Source organism: Melanotaenia boesemani, chromosome 4 (genome assembly GCF_017639745.1).
Source record: "Melanotaenia boesemani isolate fMelBoe1 chromosome 4, fMelBoe1.pri, whole genome shotgun sequence".
NCBI lineage: Eukaryota > Metazoa > Chordata > Actinopteri > Atheriniformes > Melanotaeniidae > Melanotaenia > Melanotaenia boesemani.
Genome location: NC_055685.1, coordinates 34624329 through 34636836, shown reverse-complemented (window position 1 = coordinate 34636836; position 12508 = coordinate 34624329). Strand labels below are relative to the sequence as shown.

At 40.1% G+C, this 12508-nt stretch overlaps 1 protein-coding gene across 1 annotated transcript; it reads left to right on the top strand.

The window, feature by feature from the left end:
- The first annotated feature begins 724 nt into the window (after positions 1 to 724).
- Positions 725 to 12433, top strand: LOC121638037. Its single transcript, XM_041982455.1, has 8 exons — positions 725 to 880; positions 1504 to 1619; positions 2332 to 2961; positions 3064 to 3347; positions 4712 to 4807; positions 6685 to 7105; positions 8510 to 10261; positions 11668 to 12433. The coding sequence occupies exons 2-8, from the start codon at positions 1517 to 1519 to the stop codon at positions 12018 to 12020; spliced, it is 3639 nt and encodes a 1212-aa protein (XP_041838389.1). The 5' UTR covers positions 725 to 880; positions 1504 to 1516; the 3' UTR covers positions 12021 to 12433.
- Positions 12434 to 12508: the final 75 nt, after the last annotated feature.

The following is a 12508-nucleotide window of genomic DNA, read 5'->3' as shown; positions in this document are numbered from 1 at the left end:
TCACTCCAAGCTGAACTCATACAGATATTTATTGCAGCGTTGTCTTATTTCATAACCACATTTAATTCTGTAAGTAACAAAACATGATGCAATAGTCTGTAGAACGAGAAGAACTCCTGTTGTTTGAATGTCAACACAAAAACCTAAACCTAGCAGACATAAAAATCAATTTCCCAAGATTTTGTATTAGTGGTACACAGCTCTACATGTTCTCCCTCTGAATAGTGGTTGGTACCTGTCTGCAGCATCAAAGGACTCCTAAAAAGACGCATCTCCTCTTATTTCTCATCATAATTTCATAGTGTGTTATGATTAACTCTCAAATGTTTAAGGAGGTTTGTGGTGCTGCTACAATACAATGTCTTCCCTCACACTTCATACATCGCACCGTTGCTGTTAAGCTCCGCACAAGGTCCTACCTACCTAGCTACCTACCTCCTACCTACCTTAATACAGTCTATGGATCTACAGACTGAGTGAGTGAGAGATGCGCTGCTGCGCCCCTACACCATGCCTCTTTGGCAGGCCGAAGATAAAGTAGTTCCTGCCAACTGGGTATAATTTAGAGAATATGCTTATATTTACTTTCCATTGTATTTCAGTTCGTGACAGTGTGTTTTAAATATCAAAATAGTAAAATATCAAATATTGAAACATGAAAATAGATTATAGAACATAAAAAGCAGGCATCACTAGCGGCCACTGGGTGGCGCTACATCTCCGCAGTAAAGCGGTGACTGCGCCAGGTTAAACGTTAAGCCGCGAAATCTCACGTCATTTTTATTTTATTTTATTTTCCCTGTTTAACGTCAGGCAAAAAGTTTGATAAATGGACTATAATTGCTCCGTGGACCTAAAGACGCACAACAGAAAATTATTGGTAAGTATCTGTGATGTGCCTTTATTTGTCAAATTAATATAGGGTTGGTGGGCATGGTACAGTACATTTAATAAAATTAGTCTTACATGTAAACGAGCAAATAATCAAACTACAGCTCATAAACAGCTTCTTTGTATTTGTGTAATTGGTGAATGTGTGAAGTTTTAGTTTTGAAATGCTAGCTCATTAGCTAGATAATCATAACGTGCTAGCAAGTTGTAGCGATGCATTTATCGTCAAATTTCTGGAAAAGAATGTTTAGATTAGGACAAAAATGTGAACTTTGCTCAATAGATTGATAAAATGAATACGTATTATTAAGTGTTTACGTTAAAAGAAAAAGAAGAAGAAGAAAAAAACTTAGATTTCACTGACGGAAGTCCATTTTGTCAACAGTTTTGTCCCTCCACGTGCCATCATCAGTCCGAAACTAATGCGTACATGACTACTTACAACAGGACCCTAAAATGTTTCAATTTGAAAAACATCTCCGTTTTTAGTCTGTTTTTCAAATCCAAAATAGAAACAAAACGCGTGACACAGCTACAGTTATTGTGCTATTCAAATCTGTGATTATTGCTTCACATCTAGAAACTAAATCTTTTTCCTGCTCTTGCTTTTAGTATTCATGTGGACATGCATCGGTTATGGTGGCCCGGCTATAATATGCAGCTTCTTGGAGAGCTGCAAAAACAGCAAAACAGCGCCCAGTTCTGTGATACCCTGCTTCAAACTGAAGGTGAGATCCTAAAGACAAACTGCCTCAAATCGCTGCCTTTCTATATTGAATCATGACGCAGTTTCACTACTACAGATGAGTACGTTGTGAATTTTGGTTGAAGAATAGTGTGGATAGACTGAAAATGACCAGGAAACTGTAAGGAAATTAAATATATTGCTTTTGGTAAGAATAGTTTTGGGGTTTGGTGACGTACTGTGTGATAAACATGCAATCTGATGCACTGGCAGTGAGATGCGAAGGTTGGCTTTGTGTTTGTTTTTAGACTGATGTGAAGTAGTTGGCCAAGATAAGCGTATGCTTGGTATCATTTGAAAGTGTAGCTTTTCTAGTTTCATAAGATACCCAACATGTTGGAGTGGAGCGAAGGGATCATGCGCTCTGTGTTGCTCATGTTGATGGCATCATTATTTGTTGCATATGTATTTTGAAGTTGTTATAAAACAAATACTTTCTTGACAAAATGCATTTGGAGTGCTGATTTAGTGGCGTTAAAGTTATTTGTTTGAGATATGTTAGAATTAAAATACCCCAACATCACTAAGGTAACTTTTTACACACATGAGCTTGTGCATACAGCTGCTGTACCCAGTACCGGTTCTGGCAAGAGTTCACCTTGTTGGAGGCAAATTAAAAGGAAATAAGTGGGGTGGCTCAAGACTTTTGTACAATACTGAAAATGGTTAATTGGTTCTTCTTCAACCTCTTCAAGGTATCTCAGTGCCAACCCACAGCTGCGTCCTTGCTGCTTGCAGCCCCTACTTGTCTCAGAAGCTGTCTACATCTCCGTCTCCTCCATTTGGACAGAAACGTCAGCTTCAGCTTCGAGAGGTAACAGCTCAGACCTTGCTGAAGCTCGTTGGCCTCCTGTATTCTGGGGAGCTAGAAGTCAAAGGAGACGAAGAACAGAATGATGTGATGGCTGCAGCTCACCAGTTTGGAATCACAGGCCTTGTAGCAGGACATCAGGATGGCGGGAGGAAAAAGGCAGCGCTCCTGGACAGAAGTATTGGAAGTTTTAGAGAGAATGGCTTTCAGAAGGTAGAAGGCAGAGAGAGGTGTGTAAAACTAAAAATGCAGGATGCACAAATTCAGGTTGAGATGACTGAGAAGAGAGGCAACGTTTGTCTGGAGACAAAGAAAAGTGTATCTAAAGGCACACAGACTGTTAAAATAGGTGAAATGTCAGTGGGCAATTCTGCTTTTCTTTCTCATCAAAAAGAACTTCCAGTTCCAGAGACGGTGTTCTCTGTCGAAAGGCTTTCTGCCCCTCTTCAAACTGAAAATATCACACTTGACAAACAGTTTTGCCTCACCCCTTGCCCAGCCATTCCCAGCAATGGTGAGTCTGCAGCAGGGCAACTTTCTACCAGTGAAACAAATCCCACATCATCCTCTACCTTGTCTTGTGGCACAGCATCCTTCTCTGTTTTGGTCAGTGAAGATCCCAGCTCCCCAAGATCCCAGGAAGAAAACATTTCCCAACAGTCACCTAAGTCTGGAGACACCATGTGGATGTCGACCAACGAAAGTAAAGAGCAGGAAGATGAAAGCGTGGATAGTGGAGGACACAAAGAGCAGCTGGGACAGGTTAGCAGAGATGAGATTTCAGGAGGAGAGAAAGGGAACTCTGAAGAGAGGAGACATTTACATGTCAAGACAGGAATGAAAAACCTGGCCAAGATGTTACAGATGGAGACGATGAAGACCACACAGTTTTCTGTTAAGGTAAGGCAACATTAACAATCCCAGAAAATAATGTAGTAAATAAATTAGTGGATATTTACATACTCTTTTAATGTATTTAGTGGGAATAGCAAACCATATTTCTTCAATTTCCACTGATTGCTGCTAGATTTTTAATTGAAATGTCAGTCTGCAAATTGGTATCACAACTCCAGAAAGTGTCAATGTGGAGATGTTTTTTTATTTTAATGGTAGCATAATTAATAGAGTTAAAACACAGAAAGGTGTTTCATGGAGAGCTAGGCCAAAATAATAAACAAAACAATGCTAACTAGAAATGAAAATGACTTTCAGCTCTCAAGGACAAATGGTTGATTTTTAAGGTGCATTTCTTTATGTCATAAGCCACACCCACGTTGTCCAATTACAACATGGGGGTAATCAATGCTGTGATTAATCTGATTATAAAATTTTAATCATTTGACAGCCCTAAATAAATATATATATATATATATATATATATATATATATATATATATATTAATATTTCAGTAAACCCTGCTCTCTGGGCTGCATTTCTTCTTCGTTATATATCCACACCACCAAGTGGTCTCGAATGTGGAGCAGTATGTTTCCAAAAAACCCAAGTTGTAAAAACATAGGTTTGTCTGTTACATTTTCCCAACCTCACATCCCCTCCATCATGTTGCCGTGACCCCCACTTTGAGAACCACTAATATAGACAATCACTTTGGCAAGGCTGGTGCCAGTAATCTGTTACAGAGATACATATGTTGAGAAAATGTGCATTCTTTTAAAACGGAGCATGCAACATCTCTATGGCGTGAAAGTTGGAGCACTTCAGATGTTTGGCATGATCCAGTGAATATGTCTTGTAAATTTTAGGTCTGTAGGACAAAGGGGGGATTTTTGGTGAATTTTTTGTTTTTTTTTCCAAACTTGGAGGCGGCACCATTTTTATCTGTCCATCAACAAACTCACTTTCCTTAATCAGTACCATATTACATAACTTGTCTTAGAATGACCAGGACAATATGTGTGGTAAACTTGATGCCTATCCGTCCAGCTGTTTTGGCAGTATAGCGCCCAGTAGAAATTTAAAGTTCTTCCAAAATGTGCACAGGTGTGTAACACTGATTCACACACTTGGTCTATAAATTTCATGTCATTATATGTTGTCGTTTCAAGTTGTGGACCAATAAGCTCTGGGACAAGTTAACGGAAATAGGTTATTGCTCGGAACGTGTGTGACCTGACCGTGTGTGTAAATTCTTTAAGAAATCGTAACTCTTAAACTGTTTCTTTAAGAGTTCTGAAAATAATCTAACATGACGGAGTAGAGAAGGCTTCCTTTTATTTAGCCGTATTTTCTCTTGTCTCTACAGGTGAAGCTGAAGAGGAGGACTAAAGGAGAAATGTGGGAGGTTGTAAACTTGCAAGGTGCAGATGAAGCTTTTTCCGTTCTCACCTCCTTGAAACAGGTAGACAAGTGCAACATTGTCATTGGTTTGACTTTCATGTGTTTTGAAAACTTGATACACAGACAGTCATTGACAAATACAGTAATTAGTCCTGGCGCATGGTGGGGCAGATGTTTCTGTAGACTTCACAACATCACACATTCATAATGTGGCAGGTTGAGATACAGTAAGTGGAGTACAAAAGATCTTTGCATATGCTAGGAGGCATCAATCTCTGCTTATTCACTCAGCTCTTGCAGTTGTGAAGATGTACTGAATTTATTTTAGGTATGTCATTTCACACATTAATAGGTGCAATTCATTATGGTATACACATGATTATTTTATTCCTTCAACACAAATGTTTTATTACATTTCTTTTAAATCTAATTCTCTTGTACATTTATTTAGGCAATTTCTTTTTGGTCTCTTAATAAAATAAAAAACACATGGACGATTTACAAACAGTCCTTTTTCTCAGGTTCTTTTACTAACAGTGTTCTCTGTAATTTTACCAAACACACTGAATATCTCCTCTTCACCTGTTGTCTCGCTGCCCTCCGTACAGTGTTGGGGTAGTTACTCTAAAAAAGTAATTAGTTACTAGTTACTCATTACTTCTGTAAATTGTTATGAAATTACTTTACTAGTTACTGGATTTGAAAAGTAACATCACTACTTATTATTTTACCATTTCTTAATTCACCGTGTGGACGTGGACCAACATCATAGCCGAATCATAACTGCCTGTCTGCATAGTGTTGACTGGATATTGTAAACAAAATGGCTTTAAAACCACAAGAACAACATCCCTGTCTGTGGGAAGAAATGGCCACACTTGTCTAGCAATCATTTTATCCAGTATTTTTCTAAACCTGGGCGATTCAGTAGTCGACAGGGGGAGCATGTCTCCTACAATGAACCCTGCAACTAGCTTGTCTTACCGGCTGCTGCGCTCCAGGAAATGTTGAAAAGAGCTTAGCTTGTTTAGGCAGGTCAGCTGCTCCTTCCACTGACCGGCGAGCAGGATCTTTCACCACAAGTTTGGACTGAAACTGGACTGAACTGAAAATAATGCGAATATTGCCACTGACCAAAAGCCCCTGTCTCCGTCTCCAGCTGCATTTTTCATTTTCCTTGGTTGGCGCACACCATCAGCTACGTCACGCAAATCGATCTCTGTGGCAACGTGCCCAGGCAAGCACACACACAGGCAGCAGCATGTGTGTGCGACTTAAAACAGATTAGAACTTTACACACAGGCAAACACGGCTCGAGTAATGCAGAAAAACATGTAATTTTGTTACCAATATTTTAAGTGTACCGCACTACTTCGTTACCCAAAAAAGTAATATCGTTATTGTAATGCGTTACTTTATAACGCGTTACTCCCAACACTGCTTCCATGTTTGCTGTTTACTAACTGTGGCTGCACCACCCGGCTCCCATGTGTTTTAATAACAAAATGCCAGAAGATGGTGATGTTGCGTTCAAAGGGCCTCAACAACACTGGTGCAGAGGAGATAAAGTGTGTAGTAATCAATGTAATCATGGGTTTTACTGATGTGGACCCGGTAAGAAAGATATATTGCTCATTTATTCGGCACCTGTATCTAAGTCAACTGCACAGGGAGCTTCATTATGCATCGCAAGCCTTTGTCTCAGACCAGCGATTTCAATCTGTGAATCTCTCCAACCTTAGCATGAACAGCAGCATGAGGCAGGGACAGATTAAGGGATGAAGTTGCAGCATGTAATCACTACACAAAAATAAAAAAGTAATTAGTTTCTTTGTTCAGGTCATGATTACATTTAATGTTTTGATGGTTGTAATTAAGTAAATCCCCAGTAAAACCTGGATAGCAAAGCATATTTACTGATTACTCATCTTTCAATAGGGATGTTCTAACCAGGAAGGTCCACAGATGGACCTTAAAGATGTCCAACCTCCTCCAAAGACCCAGAACAGTCAACCTGTTAATGTGGTTTCCCCCAAAACACCAGTCCAGTCCTGCTCCAGTTTTGATTCATCCTCCAGTGGCTTCATCACCCTAAACCAGAGCAGTGAGCTGGAGTCGTTGTCACTCCCTCAGCTTCTGGCCTCTGTGGACGAGACTGATGAGCAGATTGAAAGGTGGTTAGAGGATATCATGATGGGCCTGAATATTCTGTCCAACTTGGACAGCAACAGTGAGAAGCAGACCACAGTTACAGAGAGTGGTACAGGGGAGAACAACACCCATGGAGTGGTTGGTGCACCAGGATATCACTTCGACCAGGATTTGGGGACACATAGCAGCCACTCCTCAACAGGTGCAGGTAGGTACTGACCCGTCCCATACCGAGCCAGACCCATTGGTGGAAATAGGGTTCATGACACTGAAGCATCTTAAAGAACCAAGCTGTCAATCACAGCAGAGATATACCACATCTTGCACGCTGGAAATTTGGTGGGCAGCATAAAAAAAGGGATTTAATTTCACCTAGAGACATGTTCAGATGCTGAGTAAAGCATCGGACTGTTTAATCAGTAGCAGCATTTGTTGTACTTATTAACTTTTTTTAAACTTTGTTTTTCACTTAGTGCGTGAAGAGCATCTTTGCACTGCTTGATGCTTGATTCAGGATCCATCATCCACTTGTGTGCGAGGTGTGCTGTTTGCTGACATTTTAAGCGTTGTCACTAGTAACACAGACTAGTTTTTTTCCACCAGGTCCCAGTAGCTCTTGTTTGTCTCAGACCAGCAGCTAAGTTCTGTCCGGTGTGATCTGGAAAAAATGAGTCTGGAGATATTTAGTTTTTACGTTGAAATCCAAGTCATATCTGGCTCTATGGTGTGGCTTGACCACAGGTCCATAGCGGTGGGGAAACATTGGACTGTAGCCACGTCCTTCACAACACCCTCACAACACTCATCATGCAGGGCAGAGAGAGACACTCCACTAAAATGGTGGCGAGATAACAGTGATGCATTTTGTCCAAAGTGTTGATGAGTTTCTTAAATCCCGGGTTGTTCACTGTGTTAACTGAGCACTGGTCTTTGGTGAGAAAAAAAAAGTTCTGTTTGTTTATAACGTTTGCTGTCTCTCTGTGTCTCTGGGAGCTGGTGGATTATTTAGTCGCGACTCACAAAATCTTTATATTTTCTTGTGTGCACGTCTATGTGAACGAGCGTATCATTTCACATGCACGAATGTCGCCTGTCGCTTGGCAGGACGAGGGCAGCGATTTTTTTTTTACCCTCATTGCACAAGTTCCATAGAAAATGAATGGAGACGGAGCGACGTTGCCTCCTGTGTGTCCAGCCCCTAACTTGAGCTGAATTAAAGCAAAGTGGCTGGGGCTGTGGGAGGAGTCTGCAGCAGAGCCCAGCAATACCAGTGGCGCTCGATTTGCAACTGAACACAGCACAAGAGTAAACTGAGAAGGAGCATCGTTGAAAACCCAGATCGCAATTGAGATTAAAATTTGATTAATTGCCCAGCCCTAATTTCTTTCTTTTCTTAATTTTATTCCCGCCAAAAACAACAAACACACAAAAGCAGCGTTTGATCCTCTGGCTTTTAGTAACTCAGTGTGTGAGGATTTTGTATGTGCTCAAATCTAAACTGGATGTTTTTGAAGTGAAAATCTATGGCGTTGATTTGATATTACAGTTAATTTGTTGGAAAAGCTTCAACGTTCGGGGTTGATTGATGGTTGTTTTCCCACTTGTTGTACAGGTACCCATTTTTGTTCTGGAACTCAGAGCCAGCCCACCTGCACCAACCTTTCACCTGTACCGCCTGATACACTGATGCAGCAGCGCTCTCAGTTTTTTTCATCTGCTAGATTTTCAGGGCGAAGTACTGGAATGAGCCACGGTTCGCCTCTGTCCAAAAGTGAAAATTCCCTTTGTCCTGAACCAGCCCCTGCTAGATCCGTCTGGTCCTTTCCTTCTTCCCCCAGTGGGCAGAAACTGCATTACTCTGCATTACAGCAGCCATCCTCCCTGAAAGACCAGACTGTTCTTGAGATTGCACCTTTTTCACATGAAAACGAAACACAGTCTGAGCATACCTTGCGTCCAGCCTTACCTTGGATGGATGACTTGAGGCTTCCTCAATGTCTCTCTCCTTTAGAGCCTTATACTGTTTCAGGACAAGATCATCTTCTCTCCAACTCATCAGCAAACCCTGAAAATTATATTCAGAAGCAACCATTGCTTCACAGGCTACCTTGGCTCACAGAAACCCCCGTGTCCCTACAGTTTCCCCTAAGTGCCATCATAGAAAGTCAAACTGCAGCTCCACCACAGGATGCAAACAGCAGGTGCAAAACCCCTGCAGAATGCTATGTTATGAATAGTGTGAAGGAGAAAGAGTTAACAGAACTGACATCTGATCCCAAGAAGTTGAAGGAAGGTTTAAGTTGCAAGCAACATGATGCAACCAAAGATGCTGCAGCACCTAAAAGGAAGAGGAGAAGGTGCATATATTTTCCACAAGATGGTGATGTTAGCTTGGCATCCAAAAAATCCAAAGTCAGCAATAGTAGAAAAACTTGTGTAGTGAGCTTGTCAAGTAAAAACGTTTTGGTGAAGGAAAGGAAAAAGGCTGCCAGCTCTTCAAACAAGTTCTCCACAAGTTTAGAGAAAACAAAAGAGGTGTCCGGCATCACAGGAACTGTGAGTGAGAAAAGCAGATGTCCTGAGAATTCCAGTACTGAGCAGCCTCGGATCAGGACCAGGGGATTTGTAAGAGATCAAGAGAAGATGGGTAACATAATCCGTGAGGTTTCTCACGTTTTACCACCAGTTGTCTGCAGACCTGTAGGTGTAAATAAACAAGGAGGCTTGCTGCTGAAGCGTAAACGTGGAAGACCTCGTAAGATAAAGCTGGAGGAGAATCTTTCAAACGATGCTCCCACAAGTGCTGAGAACAGAAACCACAATGAGCAAGACGGAGGAAAGACGGAGGACAGAGAACAGAGGAGGGAGCACACAGGAGCAGAGGAAGTTCTTTTGAAGAAGACCAGGAGTGATCATTGCTTTACCAAGACTGAAGGAGACAATAACAACAACACAAAAAGACTTGGAACATCTAAACAGTCATGGATGGTCACTATGAAGGAGTTTCAAAAGCTTATTAAACGACAACACTCAAACGTTTTAAATGGAAGTCAGAAAACCAGTGAACCTGCAGGAGATGCAGAAAGAGAGGACAATGCCAAAGGATTTGATGATGTGGCTATGGAGTCGGGGATTGACGTGGGCATTACAGAGAATGCAAAAACCCAGGTTCAGGGATTTTTCAGTGTCACAGGTGATGAAAATTACCACCAGGTTTTCAACACAACAGCAGCCCATTGTAGCAAAACCCACCCAGATGACCCGAATAGCTCTGCTAGCGGGGAGACCAGTACACTTAGCCATGAAGACCATCCAGAGGTGGGCAAGCTGTCAACGGAGCAGCTGCTGAAGAATCCTGATGAAGGTACTGTAGATTTTGTCCTTTTTCTGCTGCTGTAAGGATAGTTTGTTTTGATCTTTAATTGCAGATTGATAATATTAAATGAACAGAGAAACGAGATTGTATACTAATGCTGCAACCTGAAAACCGAAATTTAGTTTTTGAAAGATATACAGTTGTTCAATCACAACACGTAACCATGTGCCACACAGATGTAATTTATACAGACAACATATTTAACTGAGGGCTACAAAACCAAAACCTCAGTAATTTCAGTAGTTTCTCAGTTGTGAGCATTGTTTCCTTTGTGCTTTGCACCCTTAACTAATGCATTCACCTAAAAATGAACTGTATGCAGCAGTTTGACTGCACTTCATCAGATTTCTTTTTTTTTTTTACTGAATTCATTACATTTTGAAGACAGTACTTAAGAACAGGACTGTGGACATTTGTGTCATGTCTTGCACTCCAGCTGACCAGAGCTGCTGGTTTCTATGCATTTAAAATCTACATGTGGAATATCTTTGTGGGCGACTGTGACTAAGGAGAAGAGTGGCCGTCTTGTCATTTGGAAGGTTGACGGTTCGATCCTGTCTTCCCCAGACTACATGTCGAAGTATCCTTGGGCAAGATACTCAACCCCACATTGCATCTGAAGTGTGTGAATGTGTGTCCAAGGAAAAAAAATTCTTCATAGATAACTTGTCAGAAGTGCTGTATGAAGATGTGCATGAATGGGCAAATGTGACTTGCAGTTTCAGAGCGCTTTTGAGTGGTCAAAATGACTAGAAAAGTGCTATATAAACACAGTCTATTTACCATTTACCGTCTTCTGGAATAACAATGAATGAATCAATTTAGTAAAATCTTAATATTATTATCTTTAGTCATTTAACAGCATTAAGGTGGATTTCACTAAACAAAACAACGTAGGTTTTAGCAATGATAAAAAGGCTTTGGAGGAGATGGCTAACCCAAGTGAAGAATAATAGTTTTCCTTTAGAGTTTAATGCATTAATGGTCATCAAATGTAGGAACAGCAAATAAATTATTAACCTGTCTTTAAAAAAGATTAATAATTGAAATAATTGAAAAAAATGTGAGACTTGTTAGCAAGCTTAAGTGTGCAGAAAATGCCATTTTCAACTTCTCCCATAATGGACGTTTAGAAAATTCCTAGTCATTGCACAGTTGTGCAACAAAAAATATTTTCGGCTCCTCTCAATGATGCAAAAAATATAAGTAAAAGATAAAAAATAAGGCAATGAAAGAGAATAAAAAGATAAATGTAAGCAACTCAAATAAAAAAAATGGTAATGGTGTAAATGCAAACAACTCAACCAGGAATCGGCATCAGGTCTTTCTTACTTTATTACTCTATACCAGGATTAATAAAGACAAAACAAGCATATCTTTATTGTTTTTTGCAGGAGCATTTGGTGACTTCAGAACTTCGGACATGATGCAGTCTGCCAGCAGAGATGAAGATGCATCTCTCAACAACTCCCACCTGCTTCAAGAAAACGTGACTCTGGTCCCCAACTCTTCCCCCCTGATCCCTGAGAAATCTGATCCTCTGGCACAAAGAGCAGATGTGATCAAGTCAATATCAGAGTGTAGTCAAGAAGAAGAAGGGGAGGTAGATGTTCTGGTTTTCTCTCCAGAGAAAAGGCCTCTGACCAAAGAGTACGAAGGTGATCTCAACAACATGGTCCTAACTCCAGATGAGGATGAGGATGATGAAATGAATGAGATTGATGTGACTGGAGATGAAACAGAGTAATGTTTGAAAATGTACAGAATTTTCACTGTTGGTTCGCCAATTTTACTGTACAAATTCTGATGTTTTGTTTTTTTTAAAACCCAGTTTAGTTTAAATCAGGCACTGTTTGTCTGCTGTTTTTTCACACAGAAGAGTCAGTTTGTTCAATATATTCAGTGGATGTTTTGATTTCCATTAATAATATACAATAGAAAAGTTCTTACAGTTTAAATTTTCTGTGTTTACATTATCTATGTTTGTAAATTTTATAAATTTAATTTTTAGTAAAATTGATACTTTGAGACTGTTTTAGGTTAAAGCACTTCAGTGTCATTATGATGCTTTGTTAGCATCCATAGAAAATATGCTTTATTTTTGATCCTGTATATGTAAAGATAATCATATTTTAAGTACATAAATATAGTTTATTAAAATCAGCCTGTTCTTTCATCAAAGTGCGTTTTTCTTCCTACAAAACTACCATTGCTGGTAGAATGTGTCAGTTGTTT